This window comes from Monodelphis domestica, chromosome 2 (genome assembly GCF_027887165.1).
Source record: "Monodelphis domestica isolate mMonDom1 chromosome 2, mMonDom1.pri, whole genome shotgun sequence".
Classification (NCBI taxonomy): domain Eukaryota; kingdom Metazoa; phylum Chordata; class Mammalia; order Didelphimorphia; family Didelphidae; genus Monodelphis; species Monodelphis domestica.
In genome coordinates this window covers 25,603,568-25,631,108 of record NC_077228.1, presented here as the reverse complement: position 1 = coordinate 25,631,108, position 27,541 = coordinate 25,603,568, and the positions used below count along the sequence as shown (strand labels likewise).

The following is a 27,541-nucleotide window of genomic DNA, read 5'->3' as shown; positions in this document are numbered from 1 at the left end:
GGGACTAGGAACACGTTGGGGCTTAGGATGGGGATGGAATCCCGATGGGTTTTAAGATAGGATGGAGGTACTGATTCCAGAGAAACCTGGTAAGACTTGTGAACTGATGGAGAGAGCAGAAGCAGGCTGGTCTGTAAGGACCAATAGTGTTGTAAAGATAAGCAGCTTTAAAAGCCTTAGGATTTCTGATCTGGCACACCATGACTCATCCTGGCTCCAGAGAGTTTATGATGAAGCATGCTGGCCGCCTCCCGATACAGGTGATCGAAAATCAGGCTGCAGCCTGAGACATAGTCTTTTGGACAGGACCAACTACTTGACTCTACAGCAAGGTGAAAACCAAGGAAGGAGAGAACTTTTAGGAGGACGTGATCAGCAGGGTCAAGAAAAGACCACTGGATTTTTCAGTTAAAGCATCATGAATAGCCCAAAGTCTTGTGGGGGTTGATGAAGGAATCAGGGCTGGAACCCAGCCCTCTTAACACAGTGTTAACTGCTTTCACCAGGCCATTGTCCTCATTTAGATTCATTCTCCTTGGTTGAAAAATAGCTGCTTTTGTTAAAAAGATTTTTTTGATTTTTTTGGTTTGTCTTTCTGCTCTTATATCACATAGATTTCCCTCTGGATCTAGAGAGCTGTCCTTCTTAACAAAGAACTTAACCTCTTACTAGAATGTTGGCATTTTTTGTGATTTGTCTGAAATCGTCTTCCTTAAAGGACACACCAGCATTTTAAAGAGGACCCTGGTATTTGTAACCATATGTTCTTTTCAAGTCTCTGTAGGTGAAGTTAATTGGTTAGAAGTTGTCAGTTTGGAAATTCTGCCTGGATAACCTTATTAAGCAATACTGATTTTATCTTGTTGGAATTATCATTTAGAATCTCCATGGTGTAGTTTAAAATGTAGTGGTATCTATTGTGGAAGCCCAGACTGGATCCAGTTACCATCAGTCATCTTTTGGCAACATTTAGAGGCAGCCTGAAGCTGATCAGAACACATACTAGCTCTGTGATGCTCTCTGGGAGCCTCTGTGACCCCTAGTCTTAGACACTGAGTGTCTCCTCTAGGGCTGTTGGGAGGGTCCAGTGGTAGAAGGTGAGCACAGTGCTTTGTGAGCTGCCGCTTGGGTTAGTGCCTGGGGAGGGTGCAAGGAGAGATCTCCAGAGCTCGTACCCCACGTCAGAGGCAAGCAGGTGGCACAAGGAACGGTTGGGCTCCAGGCTCAGCAGTTCTGGGTTTGCATTTTGCCTCAGGCATGCCCTTGCCATCTTGGGCAAGTCCCTTCAGCTCTCAAGATCTCAGTTTCCTCCTCTGCAAAAGGACATGGAATGGGTTCTACCTCTAGGCCTCTGATCCCTATCATCCTAAATCACTTTTGGCGCTGGACACATGAGAGCATTTACCCATCCAAAATGAGATAAGGGCTCTTCCAGAAAAGCTTTTCTGGCTAACCATGGGCAAGTAGACACATGCCTAGCATATGGAAATCTTGTCCCAAGTTATTTAGTCATATGTTGGTTGATGGAGATTAAAGCTCACCTTTGTTCTTTTCAGCCTGGACTGTGTTCTCACCCACCAGGTAAGATCAAGTCTATCTTCTGCTGAAGATTAGTTCTATCATTTACCAAGGTTTGTCACTGGCCATGTGACCCACATGATAAGATACACCATTATCCTTTCTGGCCTGAGTTGCCCCTCCTCCCATCTTTACCAGTTCATACACTACCTCCTCCTCCAAGTCTTTCCTGGTTCCTCCCAATTATCATGTTGCTCCTGCCTCGGAACCCCAAGTAATACTTTGTTACAACCTATTTTTGGTTGCTTATTTTGCCCACTAGATTGTTTTTCATCTCTAAACTCCTTGGAACACCTATGAAAAGACCTTTTATGTTGTAATGTTCAATATGTTTTTGTTGAATAAACAACAACCTTCTCAGTTTGGCATCCAAAACTCTTTACAGTTTGGCTCTTGTTTTCCATCTTTATTTCATGATGTTTCTTTTCATGCACTCTCAGCCAGATTGGGCTACTCTGTTCCTCTCTGTGCATTCCTGGAGGCCTTCCATCCCCCATTCTCGGAGCACTTGATCTTGGTCCCTGCTTTTTGAAATCGTTTTCTTCTTTCTGGGCACCTCTGCCTTGAAACTTTCCCAGGTACCCTCAAACTGAAAGTACCCTCTTCCTCTTCCAGTTTCTCTAAATCAAACTTTCTGCCTTTAAAAAAAAATACTCTTACCTTTAAAAATTAATTAAGAATATTTTTCCCATGGTTACATGATTCATGTTCTTTCCCTCCCCTCCCTCCTCCTATAGCCAACAAGCAATTCCACTAGGTTTTACTTGTGTCATTGTTCAAAACCTACTTTCATATTATTAATCTTTGCAATAGAGTGATCATTTAAAGTCAACATCCCCAATTATATACCCATCGATCTTATCTTCTAAGACAGAAGAGCAACATGGGCTAGGCAGTTAGGGTAAAGTGACTTGCCCAGGGATGCATAACTAGGAAATGACCGAGATCAGATTTGAACCCAGGACATTCTGACTCCAGATCTGGTGTTCTATCCCACTGTGGCACCTAGCTGTTCCATACCCCTTTCTCTCATTGCAGGCTACCATGCATTATATTCATCTGCTTATGGGTTTCATGTTATATTTACCCTGACAGGCTTATGCTTCTGATGAGTATTGGCTGTGTCTTTTATATTCCAAATTTTAGATTGAATGATTGGAGAAAATTGTCACTTTTTAACCTAGTTGATTGGAGAAGACTTCAATGATAAATTAATACAAAGAAGCTCCTGTAGTTTTCTGTCCAGTTTTATCATTCCCCAGCTCCAAAACTGTGACATGCTCAAAAGAAATGAGGACTAACGAAGGTTAAGACTAAAGCAGAGGCTGACGATGTGGGCCAGCGGCCCATAGCTAGCCCCACATACATTAAGTATTGACCTTGTGTTATACCTCAGGCAAGATTGATGTTATTTTAGAAAAAAATGGAATACATTTTAATTAATTGCTTTTAAGTACCAGCTTAAGGAATCATAACTTTAAAAAACAGCAAGTTTTTCTTTGCATACTAAACCTCATTAAGACGTCCCAACTTGGAATTCTTGTAGGTCAGACAGGAGGAGAGGGGAGGTTCTCACTTCACGGCCTTTGGGACAAAGGATTCCCTTGGGTAGGGAGGTTAAAATGTGTCAACAGTTTGAACAAATTGAACAAAAATGTGTTCAAGTATTTGCTTTCAAGACATTTCAAAGAAAAACTACTGATGTACTAAGGATAATTTTTGTTTATGAATGAGGTCTGGGTCATTCAAATCAATATTCATTTGTTAAGCACTTAGTTAATATATGTTTGTGTATATCTTGTACATATTTGCTTGTTGTCTCCCCTCCCATTAGAGCTCCTAGAAGGAGGGACTGTCTTGTGTCCCTTTTTGTTTACTACAGGGTTTGGCTTAGGCCCTTGAACCTTCTGACAGACTGACAGACTTTCTGTGAGCATCTTGTGGTGCACTAAACACTGGGGATACAAGGATGAAAAAGAGGCAGTCCTGGCCCTCAAAGGGTTTACACGCTATGTACTGGGGGTGCTGCACAAGTCAGTGTATGGCAGTGTTCATTCAAATTACCATAGATTCTGCATGGCCATAAAAATAGGATTCCTTTCAAAGGATTCTCTAAATGCCTCCTTTAGCCATCAGTTTGAATTAGTCAAGTTTCTGTTGTTTGAGTTTCCTGTGTTAGTCCATTTTAAATCAAAATTTAAAGGTTATAGGTAGGAGATTAGTAGATTAACCCACAGATCCATTAGGCATTCAGTAATTTAAAATGCACAAAATTTGTGTGGGAGTTAGGGTTAGCCTGCATTATCTCCTCCCAGTACCCTATAAAATTTGGCCCAGGCAAATCAGCTACCAATTTTAATGTGCAGAGTTTTAGTTCAACCATTTCTTTCAAGAGGATTGTTTATTTAGGGCTGGCCTTTCGTCTTTGTCCTGGTAGCTGTCTTTGTATCTCACCATCCTTTCAATAAATATTTTTTTCTCTTTTAGTAAATGTTTGTTGATTTGACTTCTTATGTAACATACTGGTTTGTTAGCCCCAAGGTGACCATGTTGGCAGAATGAATTCTCTGTTGCTATTTATTATTTATGAATGCAGATATGACTTGTAGGGACTTGATAGAGAGACACTAGGACATAAACTCATAGTCCACATGACCGTGGCCGGGAGAGGCTGTACTTTTTATTACTATCAAAAGAAAGATTCTTCCCGTAATACTTTGAGCGGTTTCACAATCTCATTGACCTTGATGTAGGGGCACTCTCTCCATGGCCACGGATTGTGAAGGAGCCAGGCCTACTTCTGCTGTGTGAGTCTTGTTCACTGCCTCTCATTAATCCTCTCTAGAGGTTTCTGCTGTTGGTTGTGCTGTTGTTCTGACTGAACCATTGCCTTTCCCTAGTGCCCATTGACAGCATCTCTTCTTTTTTAGCATGGCATAGTTCTAGAGTCCTAGTCTGGAAGTTCTAGATTCAAATTCTGCCTCCCCTCTCAGGCAAGAGGCATGATCTCCCAGAGACTCGGGCAACAACTAACTATCGTGCCACACCAGTGATAGCTAATTACTTGGAGAAACCCAACGATCTGGGTTGTTGGAGCAAGTTTCTGCATGCGTGAAAAAATAGCTCCTTGCTCAAATCCTGATCCCTTGGAATGTGAATGAATTCCCTTCACTACTCCTCGCTCACCATGTTGAATTTGAGTAGGCTACAATGTATAATCAGGGATGACTTCTTTGCAAGAAGGTAACATAAAAGATATAATTAAAGAATTGGCAAACCAGAACAAAAGCAGGTAGGCTGGTCTTGGAGTGAGGATGAGGAATAAAAAGGATTGATGATTAGCCCAAGGATCCATTGATGTCCACAAAGTATGAAATGGCTTTTCAGAGGATTTATAGGATGATGGACAAAGATTGTATATGATGAGAAGGCCCTGATGAAGAGATTGTGATCTGGATGGGGAGTGATCCACAAGGATCGATCATTTGAAGCTTCAAGGTACTGTTTAGAGTAACAGTTATTGGTTTCAGAGGTGGTCTCAACCCTAAGTGAGCCATTCTGATAATTGCCATGTGGTAAATCCCAACTGTAGATAGGCTATTTTGCCTGACCTTTATGGGGGTGATAGCTTCTTATTTTAATTAGTTTAATTGGGAAAAACTCATTTTTACCCAAGATCAATTTCAAAGATGTAAGAGTCAGTACCATTTGGGGAATTGTTATACATCTTCTCTCTTGATCTTGTTTTCCTGCCCTAATGAAAGATTTCAACCGTATAAAATATTCTTGACTGTAGAAGAACAAAGTCTCATTTTATCCCATGTTGTACTGTAATTAATTAGAAGGACAGTAAATATTCCTGTTGTAAAGTAATAATGGTAATTGTATTTTGATTATCAGAGCATTCAGTCCGAGCTCTGCTTTCAGAGATTGTAAAACTGTCTTTAAAGAAGAAGCCAAACCAGAGCAATCCCATTTCTCTGATCTTCTGAGGGCTCTGATTGCTGTTTGACCTTCTCTTCATTTAGAGCAGCTTTGAACATGGTGGAGTGTTGCCCGGACCATATAACTTCTCTTGGAGTTTTGACTGAAAAATGTGTATTTTATTTTTAAATAGAAAAATAAGACATGTGTAGAATTAGAAGAGTTTTATAATTTGGAACTATGGTCTGTTTAAGGGAAAAAAGCAGCATTGTACATTAACAAACTCTCCTAGTTGGTTTGAAACTTTATCTTGTGACATTTACTGTATTTTCAAATGTTTCCTCCTTTTGACTCTGTTCCACCTGCAAACATGTTCTACTATATTAAAAAAAAAATTCTCTTCTTTTGATTTTGATGTCTCCTCAAACTGTGTTACCCCTCCACCTCATAATACTAACTGACATTTATATATCCCTTTAAAGCAAGGCATTATACAACTTTCTCTCATTTGTTCAATCCTCAATAGCCACAGCTACAGGTTTTATTATCCTTATTTTACAGAGATGCAGAAACTGTGGCTTAGGGAAAGGGGCTGCCTGTGGTCACACAGTTAGGAAATTTGAGGGGTGAGATTCTGTTTCTCGTTCCTGACTCCAAATTTGCACTTGATTTTACTGTGTCTTATTTCTTCTCACCACCAGTCTTGTAGAAAGAATAATTTGTAGTCTCTTGTCCTTGACTTCTTGCATTCTGCCTTCCTTCTTTATTATTGAAACTCTCATGGTCACAGAAGATCTTGTAATAGCCATGCAAAGTGTTCCCTGAATGTCAGCTGCATTCAGCACTGTTAACCATTCCCTCCTGTTACTTACTTTTCTTGACTTCCCTCTTTCTTCTTATGGTTCTTCCTTACTTCTCTGTTCTTCTTTTTGTTCTCGTTTGTGGATTTTAATTCTTTTTCCTTGAGCGTGGGTATCAGACTCTTATTTTCAGCCTCATTTTTCCCTCTCTCTTTTCTTCTCTTGAGCCCTCACTCCATTCCCATAGCCTCACTTACTACCTCTCTATCATTGAATTTTATTTGGTGGGCATTCATGGTATCTTGCCTGGGCTCAGCCCTCCATGATCTTTCTGATCATTTCTATTTTGGGCCACCTGGACTTCCCCATCTAAATGGTACACACTACTAAGCTTAATAAATGCCTCCTTTATTCATCCATTCTTCCTTAATCCAGAACTCCATCCCTGATTTCCTATTACTAGCATTCCCACAGCTGGCCTCTCACATTTACTGACCTCCTTCCCTCACCCTCATCCTTGTATCTCTGTTGATGCACCACCATTGTCCCTGGCACTTAGGCCTCAGACTTTGGAATCATATTTCATTCTTTCCTCTCCTTCCCATACCCACCATCCAGTAATTTACCAATTCCCATTGTCTCTTCCTCTGTGATATCATCCTCCCTATTCTTTCCTAATTCAGTCTTGTATTATCTTGTTTGCTAGTATTAATACCATCCCTGCCTCATTCTTTCTGCCTCCTTTCCAATCCGCCCTTCACAAAATTGCCAAAGTTATTTCTGTCATGCAAAAGTCTGTTCATCACAATACTTCCTACTCAGATCTTCGATGGTTCCCCATTTCCTAGAAGATCAAAACTCTTTGTTGTGGCATTGAAGTCTTTCTACTATATGTCTCCGGAGTACTTTTCTAGCCTTATTTCATGCCACTCTTTCATGGGGTCTACGTTTTAGCTAAACTGAACTAGTAGCTGGTTTTGATTTTCGTTCTGTCCTCTTAGGTTTTCTTTGCTTATGCCACTCCCCATGCCTAGAAGGCACTTATCGGCCTTCTGAAATCCATCTTTTTCTTCAAGACCTTGTTTAGGTGCCACCTCTAAATAAATTGACCTTTCTCCATTCCTCTAGGTAGAAGCCATCCCTCAATCCCTAGTCTATCATCCCCTCTTTGGCCTTTTCTCTGCACTTGTCATATTCAAATTGTACACACATAACCTCCTGCTAGATGAGAAGTTTTTCAAGATCAGAGGCTGGTTATTCCATTTTTCACCTTCTTGTCCCCACTGCTACCACAGGAATTCTTCTCTATAGCCTCCACATGGTATGGAAGTGACTCTGGTTCCTGAAAACCACTTACAATTAAAGAACTTGCCTTTCTACACTTCCTACGCTTCCAGTGTGAGTCTGGTGACAAGACTGTGCATCTGCTGTTTAAGGGAGGTACACAGACAAAAGGGAAAGGCTCCTCCACAGTTTGCACACAGGGACATGAGTTTTTCTGCCATTGTATCCCCAGAAGAATATCTGCTCAGTTCAGGGTGATTGCAGTTTTTGTTGGTGGAGGCTGCACTCAGGCTAATGAAATTAAATCTGGATTGTGGCCTCAGAATTGACAAGAACCCCTTCATTGACTTGGTCATTTTAAGGTCAAATCTTGTATGTAGAACACTGTATTTTCTGAGTCTGTCATAAAATTCCCCGAGAGGATTAGAGAATAAAAGATCCCTCTCTGTTTATTGTACGTTGTCTATAAAAACGCATTTGATTTGGTAGAAAAAAATTTAGCCTTAAAGGCTCTCTGGGTCTCATGGTAAAGTCTAGTACTTGTTAGCTGATGAAGCCACCGAGAAAACTCCTTTGGATGAACTTCTGATCTTCTCAAGCGAGGCCTAGTCGAGGTAGACTTAGACCCTCCAGAGGTGTTTGCCACTGCCACGGTCACAGAGGATTGGAGCGTGTCCAGCACAGATTCTTAATGGGAGGAGGACTCCTCGCAGGTGGTGGGATCCTCCGGACACTCCTGTGTGGAGCATATTGTTGATTGCACAGTTCATCACATGCCATTCACATGCGCTCAGGGAAGGCAGCCTAGCAGTTCATACAGGAAAAACCACTTGGTCAGGAATGCCTGTCCTGCAGAGAGACAGTACTATGCAGGTGGAGCTGCCGCCACGCTGCATGTAACTAGGCCATAAGCCGCAGGCCAACTGTGAGGAGGGTCTAGGATGGAAATGGGCCAGATCATGTCTGGGAAATTCCACGGCGCTTTCTGTGACCCCAGATTTCTCCCTGAAACAGAAGTCTCCCCCAGCCCCAAACCCAACAAAGCGAGTCTCCTTCTGGCATTTCTAGCAATGAGAGGCAGCACTTAGAGGCGTGCCCTCAGCCTCAGGAAGACCTCTCCCAAGGCCGGCCTCGGACTGGTGCCGGGCAGCTCTCTAGGGCAGAGTTGTAGAAAGGTGCCTGCATGGGAAGGGAGAGGGAATTCCTGACCAAGAGCTGCCCCTTCCATGGATGGGATCACAGATCTGGTTCGAAAAAAAACAACTTTGGATTTGGGACTATCAGTCTCCAAGGAATCAAAACTGGGGAATACAGAGCCCTGTGGTGGCTGTAAACAGGCAGCAGCTTATTCATGTTTTCATGGAAGAAGTATAAGTGGATAATTAAACAATGTGTAACTTGAAAAGGGGCGCCCTGGTTAGACAGTGATACAGAGGCATTATGGAAACAATGACTGACGTTAAATAGCTGGGTCTCATCTGGTCTTCACAATAACCCTGGGATGTGATGGCAAACCTATGGCACATGTGCCAAAGAGGGCATGTGTGCCATCCCTTGCCAGAGTTTGTTACTAGAAAGGTAGAGGGACTCTGCAGAGCTGTTCCCCTCCCCCACTCGACATGCCTCTCCACCCTCTGCCCAGCCATCCAATAGGAGCATTTAGTCCCCTCCCCCTCTCCACCTGGGCTGAGGACTTCATCTGCCCCTCTGTTCCACAGCCCAATGGGAGCGCTTCCTCCCTCCCCTGTGGGGAGTGGGGGGTGGGGGGTTCTTGCAGCATTTGGTCTGGAGGGGGGGCATGGCACATGATCTCTAAAAGGTTCACCATCCCTGCCCTAGGAGGTAGATACTTGCTATTCCCTTTTTACTGATGAGGAAATTGAGGTGAGCAAACCAGCAAGGTCCCTCAACCATGTTGAATAAACCTCCATATGGAAGATTTCTTGGCCACTGCGGCCAGGAGACAGATGGGATGAGGAAGCACTCTAGAATCAAGGATCCATTCTGACCCCTGTAGTAGTTAAATTACAAGTCTTGGGAGGCTGCCCTGTGTGCATGGAGCCCAACTTGCTTATAGGTTGGTTATGTAAGGGACTGGTAGCTGGTTAAACTGTGTGTGTGTGTGTGTGTGTGTGTGTGTGTGTGTGTGTGTGTGTATTTTTAATTCATGTAGATTTTGTTCTTCTGGAAGCAAAAGAGGAATTTGCATCCAGTGCCTTGTCTATCTGTCATCTCTTTGATGAACTGTTTGGGGTACAGTTTCCTGATGTGTGACTGCCAACAATTTAGCTATAGTCAGGGCATGGGTTCCAGTAGGAAGAAGTTATTTTTTGTTTTTATTTATCTCTTGCCTTACTTACACTTCTCTAAGTTTCTGCTTCCGCTACCCAGGAGCTTATAACTTTTTTGAGCATGTGATTTTGGAGGTGATGGAGAGTGTTTCTGGGAGCTGCTTATTGCCAATAAGGCCTTATTGTAGAAAGGTTTTGCCCTCTATAGATTGATCCCTCAGTGAACAGAAGGAGTCAGAAGAAACTGGTAACAGAGAGAATGGGGAATGGGTGAGAATTAGATGAAGTATGGCAGAATGAGTTCTGGACTTGGACTTGGTAAAGTAGCTCTCACAGCAACAAAATCAGAAACCTTGGACTCGATCAAATTATGCACTGCTCTGATTTAAAAACTGGATCATCATAAATGAAGCAGGGTGATCTGCTGTCCAAGGGAAGCCTGAGGGGAATCCTTTTCTGCGAATGAGCATATTCCACAATTTCGTTTTTCTAGCACTTTGTAAAACTGATAATACCTGGTTCAGGCCTTTAGACAGTTGAAAGGCTATCATGGAAAAAAGATGAGCTTTATTCTGCTTGTCTCTGGAGGATGGAGACAGGTTCAGTGGGTGAAAGTTGTTTAATACAAAAATAACCTTGCCTTTGTTCCATGGAATGAGCACCCATCTGCTGGCAGTGTTGGAGCAGAGACTGGTTCAGATTCAGGAAGGGTTGGACCGGATACTGTCTAAGAATACCTAACTCTAAATCTACTTCGAGAGAAAGAATTATCAAATAATGATGAAACTGGTTAGGTTTTGTCCTTTGACTTTTTCATCAGTCATATAGATGATAACAGCAGAATGCCAGCTTGTTAGATTTAGAAATCCTTTATGTGGAAACATCCAGAGTCATATAAACTGGCCTTGAGCTGCTGAGGACATGCGGACAAGTTAACTGGTGTTGGTGGAGAAAGAGTTTTTATGAGAGGGAGAGAGAGAGCTGTAATTAGCTTACTTGGGTGATCCTGGATAAGTCATTTCTCTCTAAAAAAATGAGATCATTGCACAAGATGATGTTGAAAGTTCTTTCTAGCAATCACAGCCTGTAACTCTTTATGATCTTGGAGAAGATGGTAATAGAAAATAAGCTTTGTTAGGATCATCAACGTAAAAGAGGATGCTAGAAGGGACCTGGGAGGGCATTTAGTCCAACCATGTCTTTATTTTTTTGTTTGTTTGTTTTTTTTATTTCATTTTTATTATCATGCAAAACACACTTCCATATTGGCCATTGTTGCAAGAGCACACTTAAATGATATCCCCCCCCCCCAATAAATCTGTAAATACATTGATGTATTTTTTGTGTGTTTTGATCTGCATTCATCCGACTCCAAGAGTTCTTTCTCTGGAGGTGGATAGCATTCCCCATCATAAGTTTCAGGATTGGTCCAGATCATTGCAGTGCTGAGAGCAACAAAGTTTTCACAGTTGATCATGGTACAGTATTGCTGTTACTGTGTACAATGTTCTCCTGGTTCTGCTTATTCACTCTGCATCAGTTCATGGAAGTCTCTCAGCTCTTTCTGAAATCATCTTGTTCATTTCTTAGAGCACAGCAGTATTCCATCACCAACATATACCACAGCTTGTTCAGCCATTCACCAATTGATTCTTTCCTCCTTTATATTATCTCTTCGGGATGCAGACCTGGTGGTGGTGTTACAGGGTCAAAAGGTATGCATAGTTTTATAGTTCTGTGGGCTTTCAAATGGCCCTCCAGAATCCAACCATGACTTTGAAAGGATGCTGAGGCCCGGAATGTGGAGGAGTGAAGGATTATATAACTCAGCGCCCTTGATTCCAAATCCAGAAAAGGGCCCAGGGAGGAGATCATAGGAGAAGTTAAGAGGAGATCTCGAGAGTTGAGAGGAAAACAGATTTCACATCATGACTGAAAAGACCAATTCTGTTGAAAATGAAACAAAAGAAAATGAGCCTAAAGATGAGCAGCTTGGAAAACTTCTTGCAGTGTTCACTTAGGGTTTGAATTAAGCCAGGAGGCTTAGATGGATCATTCAGGGTCTGGGGAGTTTTCTGAGGTGCTCATCACAATTCCTGGTACATAGTAGGGGCTTAAGAAAAGTTTATTGATTGATTCATTGATTAGGTACCATCTGCCCTGGTGGAGGAACTTGATGCACCCAGTCAGGCAGAACTGCCACCAGAAAACTAGGGGGAAATTGCAAAGGGTGAAATTTCTTTCTTTCTTTTTTTTTTATATAATAAACCCTTACCTTCCGTCTTGGAGTCAATGCTGTGTATTAGCTCCAAGGCAGAAGAGTGGTAAGGGCCGGGCAATGGGGATTAAGTGACTTGTCTAGGGTCACACAGCTGGGAAGTATCGAAGGTCAGATTTGAACCTAGGACCTCCCATCTCTAGGACTGGCTCTCAATTCACTGAGCTACCCAGCTGCCCCCAAAGGGTGAAATTTCTACCCAATGTAAGACTGAGACACAAATGAGCAGTTAGTGCTGTCTGAAGGTAGAAGGGTTTGTGTGGGTAGAAGCCTTTTATGGTAGGGCTTTGAGCAAAGGTTGTGTATATTGTAATGGGTTCAACTAAGAGGCTGATTTTGTTTTTATTCTGTACATCCTTTGTATGCAAACATGTGAGATTGTTTTGCTTTTGTCTTTGGATCCCCATTGCCTTGCACAGTAGGACCTGACACATCGGAATGCTCAGTGAATGGGTATTGATTGAGTGCTAAACTGACTGGTTTCTTTCCATTCTTTTAGAAGTTACAAGATTGAAGCTTCTCCCACTGGTTCAGCACCTGATGGATTTAAGGCAAATCTCATCTTTAAAGAGATTGAGAAGAAACTGGAAGAGGTCAGTAACCTTTTTCATCTTTGTCTAGAAGAATGTGGGTTAAGGGAATAGGCCCCAAGGCAAAGGAAAAGCAATCCATGATTCAGACACAGCCATGGATGAGATAGTTTGGATTGAAAAGGATCCTTGAAAGTGAGATCAGAGGTGCTAGGGTTGAATCCTACTTTTGCTACTTGGGTGACCTTGGCTCCCAGCCAGGCCTTTGATCCTAGGGATTGCATATACTTTGTTTCTCAGGCTCTTGTTAACTAGTCATTTGAGCAAAAGGGGTTTGGCTAATGCCTAAGCGTGTTAATGAAATTGAGTGGAACAGGGTCAGTCAGTCAGCAAGTATGAATGCCCCATTGGAATGGGGAAAGGAGAAAACAGACCCTGAGGACCTCAGCATCAGAGGAACTAAGAGGTGGGGAACATGGTTTGATTTTTAGATCCGAAATCAGTGCTTTGGAAGAAGTTGTTTTTTATCTACCTGGGTCTTTTAAAAATAATTTTTGTTGTATGTGTTAATATTTGGGACATACAGACTGGATAGACCTTATTTTGGAATGCTAGAAATTCTTATACAATAGACCTTTCCCCCCCTAATGTGCAGTTTAAGTTTTGAATCAAATGTATTGGTTTTGCTTGGGTTTTTTTTCTTTTTTCTTCATAACCAACTCTAAAGAAATCTTCAGTCCATTCTTTTTTCTGATATTTAGATAACTGACTTGGAGGATTTATTTAACTTGACCTTTTGAGATATGTACATGTGTATATTTAAAATATATATATGAAAGCTGTTCACCTTTTAAAGCAAAAGAATCAAGACTCTCCATCCATTCTCTTCTTCCCTTTTCAGTCCCCTTGTACCATTTTCTGGTAGGATCATCAGTCAGCACTGTGCACACCTGGAATACAAAGGTCGGCCAGTCTGGTCATCCAGTATCCTGTATTGTGTCAGGGATGTTTTTATGGGAGAAATAGAATCTCGAGTGGTGGGGGACCTCGGATGTTATACAGGCTAATCTATACCTGAACACACATCTTCCCTTTTCAACTTCCTGACATTTGATCATCCAAACTCCTGGTGAAGACATTCTTCAGTGATGGGGATGCCATTTTCTCCCGAGGCAGCCTGTCTCACTTTGGGATGGTTCTTAGAACTTACAAGGATTTTCCACCCATTTTGCCTAGTTTTTGACAAGGGTCCAAGCAGAACTCATCTAGCTCTTTTTCCACCTTAGAGTTCCTCAGAGACTTTGAAAACAGTTCTCATTTCCTCATCTACAGCTTCTCTTCCCTAAGCCAAAAGCCCCAATTCTTCGGCCTGGCTTCATGGGGCTCCATTGGGCTCCAAGCCAGAGTAGCTGCCTTCCATGGAGCTTTAAATGGAACTCCTTTAACTTCCTCAAGAAAATCTAAGTTGATGAAAGTGCCATCATTTCAATGCAGAATCAGAATTTTCTAATATTCTCATCTTTTTTGCTTTCTTTGGATCATAGCAGAGTAGGACCAGTATGTCCCCCCAGTTTAATCCAGAAAGATTAGATGGGAGGACTTGTAATGCCATCATGAGAGCTAGCTAAAGAGACACAGTGGAATGAATGGGAACTCACAGCCACTCTGGGAGGCTGGCCACGGGGCTGGAGCCCAGAGCTTTGTGGAGGTGATGCGATCAGTGCTTGCCTCCTTCCTGGGGCCCTTGCTTTCCTGGTGAGTTCTTCTGCCCGAGGCCCGGCTCTCTGGCTTTTCCCACTTGCTGCTTTCTTCTTCCCACGACTGTTAGTTTCTTGAGTATAATTCCCCGCTCCGCTTGTGAGCAGCAGAAAGGGGAAATTGCCAGGACCTTTTGTAAATTAATACTTACTGAGAAACAGCAGAGGAAGCTCTAGCAGAGATTTTCTTTCCACTTTTGTCCTCATTGGCACGCGTATCGCTAGCCTGCTTGGCAGTCAGGTGTGGACCTTTTACCATGTCGGTGCATGGGATGGCCTGTTGGCGTGGGGTCCAGGCAGGAGGAGGCCTGGAGTGTGAGTGAGGGCTTTCTTTCTGCTCCCCACTTTCTCTGGCCTCCTCCTTCCCTGCCTGCTGTTTAGGGCTGAGGGGCTGTGGGGGAGAGGCAGGACTGGCACCTCTTGGGATCCACCCCTGGGGTTTCTGCTTCTTGGTTCTGGTCCTTTCTTTGGGGTCTAAGCAGAATAGAGTAAACACAAGACGTATTTTGAGGACTTGGCTCGCCACAACTGGCCACAGGTTCTCAGTGGAGCTGCACAGGACAGGCCTTAGAGCTGGAAGGCAGAGGAAGACTGTGTGTGCCTTGTGGCATGGGGAGGAGCCGTCTGGGCTTCCTCGGTGCCCAGGGTGGCCCTCGGGTGGGGGTTGGGGGTGTCAGAGTCGGTTACCTTCCAGATGCCGACATGACAAGGTGGAAGTGTTTTTGCCCAGATGTTCCTCCGATGATGAAACCCTTAGATCTCTAAGCTCTTTGTCTGACCTTTGTCTTCTGGGTGCCTTGCCTAGGGGAGGCCCAGATTGCATGTGGCAGTGGTGGTCCCTCTCAGCGACCTCCCAGCCTACCCAGCCGGTGGCTTATTCCAGGCGTGGAGATCCTGTGAACAAAAGCACAGAGACCAGCCCAGGCCCCTCTCTTTGGTTTTTATTATTGATTCAGGCAGAGAAGGCCTCCTTTTTACCTCCGGAGCCCTGGCAGGCCTCCCCTCACTGGCAGCTTTTGTCAGGAGAGCTGGGGAAGCCGCCCCTCCCTGGGGGCTCTCCAGGTGTTTGGTCACTCCCTGATTGGGGAAGGACAGTCCATCAGGTCCAGCAGCCTGTAACGGATGTTTTTCCTTCCTTCTGGCAGGAGGGAGAACAGTATGTGAAGAAAATTGGAGGCGTTTTTGCCTTCAAGGTGAAGGATGGTCCTGGCGGGAAAGAAGCCACCTGGGTAGTGGACGTGAAGAACGGCCGAGGCTCCGTGGCCGTGAATTCAGGTCAGTCACGCGGCCGACGCGGTCCTCCAGCCACAGACTCTGTCATGTGGGCGCTCCCAGGGGCCTCCTTCCCCCATTTGGAGCATCCTGACCCAGGGCTGCCCAGCAGACGCTCCCCTGTGTCTCCGGGACTCTCCTAAGGCTGCCATGTGGCCCTGGTCTGGAGCATGAAGCCAGAACGCAGGGACCAGACCAAGGCGGAAGCCTGAATTCCCTTTGGGGGGGGGCCTTTTCTCTGCCTTCTCTAGTCCTTACGGGTGGGGGGGTAGGAAGTTCTGCCATCTCTGCCTCCCTGTACTGTGGGGCCCCCCGTCTGGGCTCAGCACACCAGGCAGAAGACAAAGCAAACCGGCACCCTCACAAGGAACGTAGATTCTCTTGGGGGAAACAGCTTGTGCCAGGCAGATATACTGTAACTTGGGGCTCAAGGAAAGACCTTGGTAAGGGAGGCGGCTCCTGAGCTGGGCCTCGAAGGCCATGTGAGATTCTGCCCCCAGCTAGTCCAGTGCAAAGGTATGGAGATGGGAAATGGGAGTCCCCAATATGGCGGCAACTTAGAGTGTGTGGAGAACAAGGCCCTGGAGAGCCCTGGAAGTTCTTGAGCTGGAAAATAGTGTGGTCAGAAGTGGGCTTTTAGGATAGCTCTTGGCAGCTCTGTGGAGGATGGACGGAAGGGAGGAGACATAGGAAGCAGGGAGGCCAGTCTAGGCTGGGGTTGGAGGGATGGAGAAGTGGGGGGGAGGGGTGCACCACACAGATGGGAGGAGTTGGGGAGCCATAACGGACCATTACAAGCTGTTCTGGGGAGATTAGGAGAACAGGTGGGGGGTGCCTGATTTGTGACCTTGCAGGTGAGCTGCCCATAGGCCTCTGCATTTGACTCCATCCTCATTCAGCTTGGCATGGGGAGCCTTGTTCTCCTGATGGCTGAGAAAGATCTAAGGTGGGGCCAGCCTGGGGCAGATAAGCCTGATCTGGGGGACAAGGAACTATGATCGGAGAGGCCTTGAGGAAGACCCACCCAGGTAGATAATGAGGAAAACTGGCTGAATCAATTAGTCTCCCTCTCTCTCTCCCCCCTCTCTGTCTCTCTGTCTAATGCTCCCTCCCTCTCTCTCTGTCTCTCTGCCTGCCTCTCTGTCACTCTCTTTTTCCCTCCCTCCCTCCCTCCCTCCGTCTCTCTCTCTCTGTCTCCATGTCTCTCTCCCTGTCTCTGTCTCTCTCTCTGTCTCTCTCTCTCTCTCTCTCTGTCTCTCTGTCTCTGTCTCCCTCTCTGTCTGTCTCTCTCTCTCTCTGTCTCTCTGTCTCCCTCTCTCTCTCTCCCTGTCTCTGTCTCTCTCTCTGTCTCTCTGTCTCTGTCTCTCTGTCTCTGTCTCCCTCTCTGTCTGTCTCTCTCTCTCTCTGTCTCTCTGTCTCCCTCTCTCTCTCTCTCTCTGTCTCTCTGTCTCTCTCTGTCTGTCTCTCTCTCTCTTTCTCTCTCTGTCTCTCTGTCTCTCTCTCCGTCTCTCTCTGTCTCTCTCTCTCCGTCTCTCTCCGTCTCTGTCTCTCTCTGTCTCTGTCTCTGTCTCTGTTTCTCTCTCTCTGTTTCTCTCTCTGTCTCTGTCTCTCTCTCTCTGTCTCTCTGTCTCTCTCTCTCCCTCTCTGTCTTTCTGTTTCTCTCTGTCTCTCTCTCTGTCTCTGTCTCCCTCTCTGTCTCTCTCTGTCTCTCTCTCTGTCTGTCTGTCTCTCTCCCTCTCTCTGTCTCCCTCTCTGTCTCTCTCTGTCTCTCTCTCCCTCTCCTCTCCCCCCACATGTCTCATCCCCCCCACCCCTCTCTCTCCCCCCTCACAGTGACAAGCACTCACATACACCCATTTTTAGCATTTAAAGACTTGCACAACAATTTCCTCACCACCAGCCTGGAGGAGGAGTGAATGTCCTTCCCTTACAAGTTGCTCCTACAGCCAATGAGTGTCTGCGCTGGGGGGCCGGGGCAGTGTACCCGACATCCTGGGGTCCTGTGCAGAGGAAGCCGCCTTGTCTTTCTGCCTGTATTGGACGGGAATCATCAACTTTCCTCTTTGTTTTTGGGGGGGCACCACTTTTTCTGGTGAATTCCAGGGAAGCCGTCCCCCCAGGTTTCTCTTCTCCCCTGTTTGCCCAGCTAGCTTTTGCCTGGTGCCCAGGGATAGGTGATGTGGCAGCCCAGACCACACCCTAAAGGAGCTTGTAGCGGAGGAAGCCCTTGCTACGTGCAGCCGGGTGTGTTCGCATGAGCAGGAGGTGCTAAGTGATGGGAGAGCCCCAGGAGGCTGGGGGACTTGAGAGGAGGGAGGGGAGCTCGTCTGCCGCCTGAACTGAGCCTCGACCACTAGGGGGCCTTTCACGGGGTGGGGGGGGGGGAGCTGCTCTGGGCTGGGCGGTGGTCGGAGGGCAGGGAATGACTGAGTGAAAACACAAACTGTCCCAGTTCTGGGCACGGCCTGGGAACGATGCGTCCTCGCCCTGGCTGCGAGGTAGAGGATGCTGAGGAGAATAATTGGGGAGAAAGCCGGAAAGTTCGGTTCTGCCCAGATACGAGCCCAGAGTTCCGGAGAAGATGAAACGTTTCAGAAAGAGGAGAGGGCGCAGGCCCCGGGCAGAGGGGGGGCGGGCAGGAGGGCGCGGGCCCCGGGAAGAGGGGGGGCGGGCAGGAGGGCGCGGGCCCCGGGCAGAGGGGGGGCGGGCAGGAGGGCGCGGGCCCCGGGCAGAGGGGGGGCGGGCAGGAGGGCGCGGGCCCCGGGCAGAGGGGGGGCGGGCAGGAGGGCGCGGGCCCCGGGCAGAGGGGGGGCGGGCAGGAGGGCGCGGGCCCCGGGCAGAGGGGGGGCGGGCAGGAGGGCGCGGGCCCCGGGCAGAGGGGGGGCGGGCAGGAGGGCGCGGGCCCCGGGCAGAGGGGGGGCGGGCAGGAGGGCACGGGCCCCGGGCAGAGGGGGGGCGGGCAGGAGGGCGCGGGCCCCGGGCAGAGGGGGGGCGGGTCACGGGTCAGGAGGGAGCGAGCTCTGATTTCTTGGTGAATCCACCGGGTGAGAAGGAGAGAGGGGACGCGCTTGCAGCCACAGCGGATGTAGGAGATGGGCATGTCCTGCCAGGTCAGGAGGCTGCTGGAGGAGGCAGGAATTGGACAGGAGGGTAGGTTCCATGGGCGGAAAGTGCCTGGGGCTGCCTCCATGGCTCCTTAGGAAAATGGAAGAGTGAAAGGAGAGAGCAGGAAGGAATGAAGCCCTGGTGTGGCCTGCGAGGCTTCCCTTCATTCTCTGAAGGCTTGGCAGGCCTGCCTTACTCCCGTTTGACAGATGAGTCTGCTGAGTCTCCGATTGCTGAAGCGGCTCCCCGAGGCTGCCCGGTGAGCCCAGGCACGGAGCTGGCACTTCTCCCGTCCGGGCCAGTCCAGGCTGTCCGCTGCCCCCCCTCCCCGTCTTAAGAAAAGGTGCTGAAGGGCTTTCACACGCCCAGCCTCCACCTTTCTTTGTTGGGCTGGTTTAAGGTCTCCCTGCCAGGCTGCCCCGCTGCGGGGCGAAGTTCTCTTCCCCTGGGCAAGGCTAATGTGCTGAAACCGACACCCGCTGGTCCCTGGAGGTGCCCGGGGGACGCCAGGGCCTTTGTGGGGCCAACAAGTGCCCGTTTGTGAGAGCTTGGCAGCCCGCGAGCGCCGGGACGTGTCCTAATCTGAACTGGTATCGGAGGGCCGTTCTCTCTGCCAAGCCTCCGAGTCCCCATCAGAACCTCGTCTGCAGGGAGGACCTCCAGGCCTCGGTTCCCTGCCTGACAGGCCTTCCTTCCTCAGGAAGCCTTCCAGGATTGCATGTTTGGGGAATGTCTCCTCCCACCAGTGTGTGCCCCGCTTAGGTACAGGGACTGCCTCACCCCGGGATGCCACAGGCAGGTTTGACACCCCCGGAGGCCCTGCAGAGCCTCCTTCCTTAGGCAGGGAGAGGCCGGCACCTCCCATGTGTGACGCCATCGTGGGGGCCTCGTGTGCCCGTTGCTCGGCTTCCCCCCCCCCCCCCCGGGGTCCCTCCAGCCCGGCCGGAGGCCTCTGTGACGTTTCTCTTCTTGGCTCTGGCGGGGCGCGTTGCTGTCCGTCCGAGCGCAGGGACAGAGCAGAGCCCCTCCGGACGTGCGTCCTGGGCCCAGCTCTGCGGACGCTGCTTGGGGCGGAGGTCAGACGCGCTCACTGGCCCCCCCTGTGTCCGCTGCAGATAAGAAGGCCGACTGCACCATCACCATGGCGGACACGGACCTGATCGATCTGATGACCGGCAAAATGAATCCTCAGTCGGTAAGTGTGAGCGAGAGGAGGGGCCGGGCCGGGCGGGGGGAGGCTCCCGAAGCTTGGGCACGGGTCCTTCTCGGACAGCTGACCGTGTCCTCCCTGCAGCAGCCCCCTCTAGGACCAAAGGAGAGGAAAGGCCGGCGCTCCAGGGCTAGGGGACGTGGGCCTCCCTCGGGGGCCTGCAGCACCGAAGGCCGCTTCAGGAGGGGGGCTTTCCTGCTGCCTCCAGAAGAGGCAGGCGGTCTGGGCTAGGCGGAAGGGCTCTGCCTTCGGAGCCTGCCTACCCCATGGGGGCCAATGCAGGCTCCAGGGTTCACCCGCTGGGAGACTGTGGCCGAGTCCTTTGACTTCTCAGAGGGTTGGATGAAATGATTAGGAAGAAGCATTCGGGCTGCTGACCCTGTGAAGGACTCCTGTTTATACTCCTGCTGGAGAGCTGCTTGGCAGGGCGGGGGGGGGGGGGGAGCATCCATCCAAAAGACCAGAGTTCGAATCCCCCCAAACCCCCGAGCCGGCTCTGTGTGCTGTGCAGGTCTCTGAGGGCCCCGGCAGCCCCCACGACTCGGAGAGCCGCCCCTTCCCCGCTACAGCCCCTGTCTGGGGGGGTCAGGAAGCTTCGCTTTAGGCAGGGCCCAGACCGAGCTCTGGGCAGGAAAGATTCACTTCGTCCAGACGGGGAGGGCCCTAGTCATCCTTGCCCGGCAGCCCGGGAGGACCAGGCTGCCTCCCCTCGGGCAGACCTCGCCGAGGGGAAGGCGAAAACCTCTGAGTGTTCCTGGGATCTTATTAGGCGGTGAATGGCTCCCCGGCCTGGCCCGGCTCTCCTCACTGAGCCGGCAGGACCCGGAGAGCCCCGAGCTGGCGCGCTGCCCGGGGGCCGGCGGGTGACATCGAATCCACGTCGGGCTGCCTTTTTCTTAAAGAGAAGGCGGGCCTAACCTGATCCTGGCTGCCCGGCCTCAAGCCAAGCCCGGCAGGCCGGAGAGCTTTTGGCGGGGCATCCGGCGGGGCCTCGTTTCCAGGAAAAGGGCCGACAGGATGACAAGAATAGTGCATCGCACGCAGGCTCTGCAGGAACCTCCGAAGGCTTCGGGTCCCCCTGGGTGACAGCAGGCAAGGGCTTTCCGGGCCTCAGTTTCCTCATCTGCAAAACGAGGGCTTCGACTAGGTTCCTTGAAACTCTTAGTTCCATTATTCTTTGCTCGGGACCCCCCGCAGCGGGGAGTGCAGTAAGAAGAGTTGAGGGGGTGTCTGGGTGTCCCCGATGGACAGACTGACTGACTTTGGGAAGGAGCCGTCGCCTCCTGGGCCTCCCCTTCCTCATCTGTGGAAAGGAGAGGGGCGGCCTGGTGCCTGCTAATGAATCGAGGAGCCTCCAGGGCCGAGCCTGTGGCCTTTAGGGCTCGCAGAGCGCTTCAGAGAGAGGAGTGCTGAGGCCAGCGGAGGCGGGGCCCTCCCCGGGACAAGCCAAGCCTGGCCTCCCGGGGCTCAGGCCTGGGCTCTCAGGCTGGGCGGCCGGAGCCCAGCCCGGCTTTCCCTCTCGAGCCAGGCCAGCCACGGACACGACGCCCCTTATCCTGGCCGAGTGGCGCCTGCAGGCCGTGTGCCTCGGGAGGGGCCTCCGCAGTCAGAGCGCGGCCCAGTGTCCCGGTTCTGCCCTCGCAGACCGAGCAGCGCCAGGCTCCGGCTCCTCCTGCTCTCCAGAAGGCTCTTTAATGAGAGCGATGGAGGCCGGCGTGACCGGAGAAGCGGCTGGTCCAAGAACACGGACGGACGGACGTCCAGGAAGCGTCCAGGCCGCCCAGTGACGCCCTTTTCCTTTGCTCCTCCTACAGGCTTTCTTTCAAGGCAAGCTGAAAATCACCGGCAACATGGGTCTGGCCATGAAGCTGCAGAGCCTCCAGCTGCAGCCTGGCAAGGCGAAGCTGTGAAGGGGCGAGCGCGCGCCTGGGCGGCGACTCGGGGGCTCGGAGGCCTGGAGGACCGGCGGACGGAGATGCGGTGGGTGTGCGGCCCCCGCGGTCCCCCCTACACACACACACACACACACACACACACACGCATCTGCGAAGGGTCGCTCGGCCGCCGGCCTCGGCTTCCTGAGCCCCGGCTGAACGGAGCTTCAGCGTCACTGCCGCCGCCTGGCCGAATGGCCTGAAACTGCATCGAAAATTCAATGGGGTAATCACAGTCGGGGTTCAATTGAGCGGCAAAATCCATGAACGCGCTCCACGAGCGATCTCTTGCTTATCAGATAGATTTCAGGACATTCTGCCGAGGCTTCATGGGTAGGGCCTGCCTTGGGAGAGCCGGCTGGGCAGTCACTAGTGTTGTGCGCTGGATACCTGCGCCAGTTCTCTTCCTGTTTGCCCGTTCTCTTCCTGTTTTTAAAAAGTGCCGTCAGGAACTTGAATTTTTAAGAACTAAAATTAGGCCCGGATCATGGAGAGACACGCCCCCTCCTCTCCTGGAACCAAGCCCAGCAAGGTTTTCTTCTGGAAATCAGTGTTCGAGTCTCGAAACGGCCCTTCTTCCCAATTAGGTAGACAGAGGCGCCGCATTCCCCCGACTGCCTTCGGTAAGCAGCGGGTCGCCCGTCCCTTCCTCCTGCAGATACGTCGCATCATGTAGCCTGATTCATTTTCCTGGTGTCCGAATGTTAATGACGCGCTGTTTCTTTTTAACTTTCTGGCAACTTACTAAGATCGGGGTAAATCATGACTTTGAAAGTTTAATAGAAAATAAATTTGCTTTTCCTCATTTCCTTTGTTTTTCCTTTTTTTTTATGGGTGCAGTTTTTGTTTGGGATCTTTTGGATCATAGGAAACAGCTGTGACAGCAAGGCATGTGGGGCCATTAGATAGCTCAGTGGATAGAGCACCAGGCCTGAGTCAGGAGGGCCAGGGTTCAAATCTGCCCTCAGACACTTCCTAGCTGTGTGACCCTGGGCGAGTCACTTTACCCCCATGGCTTAGCTCTTGGTGCTCTTCTTAGAATGGCTATTAAGACAGAAGGGGAGGATTTAAAAAAGAAAAAGACAAGGCGCTTGTGTACTCAAGGCAGCGTTGGAACAGCCAATGACAAGGTGCTGATGAAGCTCCCCTCTGTACCAGACCCTGAGGCCGAGGGTACAAAGGCCCCCGAGGCCTTGGGGAGGACTGGTTGTATTCAGTTTGACTCATCATAAGTTCCCCGGACCTTGGAGAGCAGAAGGCTTTGGCATGACAATATGGGCATCAGCAGGCCTTGGGCTCCTCCTGCTGGCTTTGACCTAGGCTCTGGAGGGTCCAGCGACTCTTCCGGCTCGGAGCCCCTCCCCTCAGCACCCCCAAATCAGCCTATTTCAGCTGTACTGCTCCTCGGACGTGGATGTTGCCCATTTCCCACTAGGCATCGCCTCTACTTTTAGCAGGCTTCCCCCAGGCCCGAGGCTTCCTCCTGTTTCCTTCTGTAAAGATTAAAATTTTGGGGAAACTGAGGCAGATAGAAATTAGTTTCTCTCTGCAAGGAGTATTATATTTTTATGAGGTTTATTAAAGGTCAGGGGTTAAAGAAAGAAAATACAAGCAAGAGAAGCACGTGCTAGGTGGGCCATGACGCCCACCCAAATTTCACTCACGTCATGAGACGCATCTGTTTGCCAGTGGAGCCAGGAAGAGAAGAGCCCTACCATGGGTGGAGACCCTCTAAATAATGATTCTGCTCTTGGCCCAGGTGAGAACCCAGTGAGATTACAAAGCACTCTGGGCAAGTGGAGCAAGGATTTCTGGGGATTGAAGTCCTGGATTCAAGTCTATTTTTATACTTCCTACATACCTGCCCTCTCCAGACTAGACACTGATGGGACCCTCGGGAACAGCTCCCTTCTGTCCCCCCAGCCACCTCCCCCACAGCTGGGCTCTCGGGGAGCACCCCAGGGAGATTTCCAGCAGCCAAGACGGGCATCGTGAGGGTGGGGAGGAGCCGCCTGGAATAATGGGGATTCCAACCGCAGGGAGTCAGGGCGATCCTTGCAGCTTCTTCCAGGACCCTCACTGGGCTTTGGTGGTAAGCCGGGGCCTTCGTTCACCTGCCAGCACTCCTGCCAGAGAAGAAACAAAAGTCCAGCTTTGCTCTCGCCTAATGCATCTCCTCCTCACGTACGTCTGTGTGGGCTAACTATCAGTCATGGGCCCATCTAGCCCTGGGGGCAAGGGGGGACCCTGGCGCTTTGGACCCTGGCATTTCCTCCAGGCCCGGCATGGTTTTCTACGTGTAAACAGGAAGGAAGGAAGGAAGGGAGGGAGGGAGGAAGGAAGGAAGGAAGGAAGGAAGGTAGGAAGGAAGGAAGGGAGGGAGGGAGGGAGGAAAGAAGGGAGGGAGGGAGGGAGGGAGGGAGGAGGGAGGGAGGGAGGGAGGGAGGGAGGGAGGGAGGAAAGAAGGGAGGGAGGGAGGGGGAAGGGAAGGATGGAGGGAGGGAGGGAGGGAGGGAGGAAGGAAGGAAATAGGCTTTTTTAAGACACCACCTGTGTGTCATGCACGATGCGCGTTGGTGACAGCCTTGGGCAGGAAGGCTCAGGATCCCCATTTTACAGGTGAGGAAACAGCCTGGCTAAAGTAATGGCGGCAGCTCTCCCATTGGCTGCTACTTTGAACTCGGGTTCGCCCCTCGATGACCCTAAGAACCAGGTGGGTTAACAGAATGGCGGGTGGCTGATGGTAGTCTTTCGCACGGCCTTCTTAGGAGGACGCCTGGATGGCTTCTAGGGGTTTGGTCCTGTTGGGCCTCGGAGCATCCCAACATCCTCTCTGGAGGCTCGGCCTGGGCCAACTCGTGTTCTCATACTAGTTGCTCCAGAGCACATCTGGTCCTCACATGCTCCAGAGGGATCCCACCACTAGCCTTGAGCCCAAGGAATCCGCTGACAGGAAGAGATCTTTTAACACCCCCCCCCCCCCCAGTCCACACGGAGTATCGGTTCCAGGGTGCCACCCTGGTGGACCCTCATCTCCTCCCCCTTGGATTATGGCAGTAGCCCTGGGGGGGCCCACCTGCCTCCAGGCTCTTCCCACTGCCCATTGAACCATCCTGAGCCCAGGTCTGGCCACAGCCTCCCTCCTCTTCCATCAACTCCTTCTGGCTTTCAGACCTCGTGGAATTTGGCTCCTCCCTACTTTCCAGGCCTCTTAGACCTTAATCCCTACTGTGTGCTCCAGGCCCGGTGTCCCGGCCCCCTTGCTGGCCCCAGACTAACTGGACGGGTAGAAGAAGGACGAAAGAAGAGCCAATCTCCAGCCCTCGCACTATGCTGGCCGGAGGCGGCGAGGCCTCGGCCAGGGACGCAGTTGGCCGAGTGGAGAAAAGGGAGACTTGGATGAGAGGCTGCGCAGGGAGAACTGGTGAGACAGGGGAGGTGATGAACTCAGCAGAGCAAAGGAGCCGGCGGAGCAGAAAGTCGGAAAAGGGGCCCCAAAGGACCCGAGCTCTGGACGTGCCGTTTATTTAAGAGGAGCCTTGAAGGTCAGACCCGACTGGCTGAAGACTTGAGGCCTCTTCAGATCTGTACCCCGGTCTGACTTCTTGTCAGTTTTAAGCTTTGACAAATCCGTGTGACCCGGGGAAGGCACCCCGATTCCTGGCCTCTGCCCTGATCTACAAAGTGAGCCAGTGAAAGGGAAGAGGAAAGCAGTCCGGCCCCTTCCATGTGCCGGGCACTGTGCTGAGCCCTTTACAGATATCTCGATTGAGCATTTAGGCTCCATTTTACAGTTGGTAAACAGGCAAACGGAGATTAAGTGACTTGCTCAGGGTTACAGCTGGCTAATGGAGCCTGGACTGGAAGTGGAGTCTTTGTGACTCTGGATCCAGCCCTTGATCCATCGTGCTAACCCGGGCCTCTATCTCTAATGCGCCTTTTCCTTCTAAATCCTGCGATCTAAGTGATGTCCGTTTGGCTTTCAAAAGGTTTGGGTGACATCCCACAGCCAGCAGACGCAGGATTTGAAAACAGCGCTAGTTTCCTTGAAAGCCGTGTTCCTTTTCTTTCCATAAATACTAAGGAAGCATGAAATTATCCATTAAATAGAAGAAAACAGGGTCAACGGCGCTGCTTGACTTTGGGTCTATCCCACGGATTCTTCGAAGAGTCTGCCGTAAGGCACTAAATACTAGGGGGGGGGGGCCTGGAGGATTTATGGGCCCCCAGGAAGCAGTTTTTTTACTAGCAGGATGTGGCCAAGAGGAGGGATTCTTCCCAACAGTAAGTTCCAGAATCCCCTGAGCATGGCCAGCATTTAACTCTGCCTTCATAAAAGAGACCCCAGGCGTGTAAGTCCAGAAAATCTCCGTCCAGGATTTCAGCTCGCTGGAACTGCAGAAGGCGATGCCGGCTGTCCGGGGTTTAGTTTGAGCCACAACCTCAGCAAGACTTCTGGGAGAAGTCCTCGATTTGGGAAGAGCCGAGATAGACGCGTCTCAGCAGGCCTCCATCTGCGATCTGTGCGGGAGGGTTTAGATTCCAGGCAGGAGAGGCGACTCTGGCGGTAGCTTTCAGGGCCGTCCTGGGACCACCTCCGATCCCGGCCTGTGGGTGCTGTTTCTGCTCTCCCAACATAGAGTTACGCCAGCTTCATCGCCAGCGGACCGAGGCGCAGGCTGAATTCTCGGGATCCTCCCAGGCGTCCTCTTCCTTCGCGCGCTTTTATGTGGCTTTCAGGGGGAGGAGCCTCCGCTGGTGAGGATGGACCCCTTCCTGGTCGGCTTCCGGATGCGGAGCAGGACGAGGCGCGACAAGACCACCTAAAGCGACAGCAACAGAAGAGATGAGTTAGCTGGAGGAGGCAGAAGCTTGGCAAAGTGATAACTCGGGGCAGGCATGATATCAGTGCACAAGTATTTGCGAGCTGGAAACGCCAAAAAGGGAGAGGAATTATTTTGCCTGGTTACTAGGAGGAGTGGGAGGAAATACGGAAAAGGAAATCTGAGACCGAACATCAGAGGGAAAATGGGTGTGAGCTGCCGATCCCAATGAAAGCTCTGCCCATTTGGGCACGCGCACCCAGGTGGATTTATGGGGCGGAAACCAGAGGGAGACATTTCCCCTTGGCAGAGATGACCTCAGGGGTTTTGTCACTGTGGCTCGATTTGCGACAGCATGGAATAGAAGGGGGAAATCTGGCTTCAAACATTCTCTAGCTGTGTGACCCTGGGCAAGTCACTTATCTGTTGACCTCACTTCTCATCTGTAAAATGAGCTGGAGAAGGAAATGACAAACCACCGCGGTATCCCGAAGAGTCAGATATGACTGAAAAACAATGGAACAACAATGGGAAAAAACCCTGGACTGGAGAATCTGTTCCTGGTTCAACCCTAGACATTGTCTAGCCTCCTAACTTCAAGCAAGGCACTGTACCCCCTTTCAGCCTCAGTTTGTTCATCAGCCAGTAGGGAGGATGAGACTTGTGCTCCCTTACTGTGAGGGAAAAGTGAGAAATCATCCATGGTAAGCCTGGCCTTTTCCCAAACTGGTATTTCAAAAGCACCCGCCTGACCG

General features: G+C 50.0%; 1 protein-coding gene across 1 annotated transcript in view; it reads left to right on the top strand.

Moving 5' to 3' along the window:
• SCP2 (sterol carrier protein 2) overlaps nucleotides 1-22,767 on the top strand; it is a 65,790-nt gene extending 43,023 nt beyond the window's left edge. Inside the window, exons 13-16 of the mRNA XM_056815117.1 lie at nucleotides 12,655-12,748; nucleotides 15,588-15,717; nucleotides 19,935-20,014; nucleotides 21,844-22,767. Coding sequence (XP_056671095.1) covers nucleotides 12,655-12,748; nucleotides 15,588-15,717; nucleotides 19,935-20,014; nucleotides 21,844-21,939 — 400 coding nt within the window. The 3' untranslated portion in view covers nucleotides 21,940-22,767. The remainder of the gene's footprint in view (nucleotides 1-12,654; nucleotides 12,749-15,587; nucleotides 15,718-19,934; nucleotides 20,015-21,843) is intronic.
• Nucleotides 22,768-27,541: the final 4,774 nt, after the last annotated feature.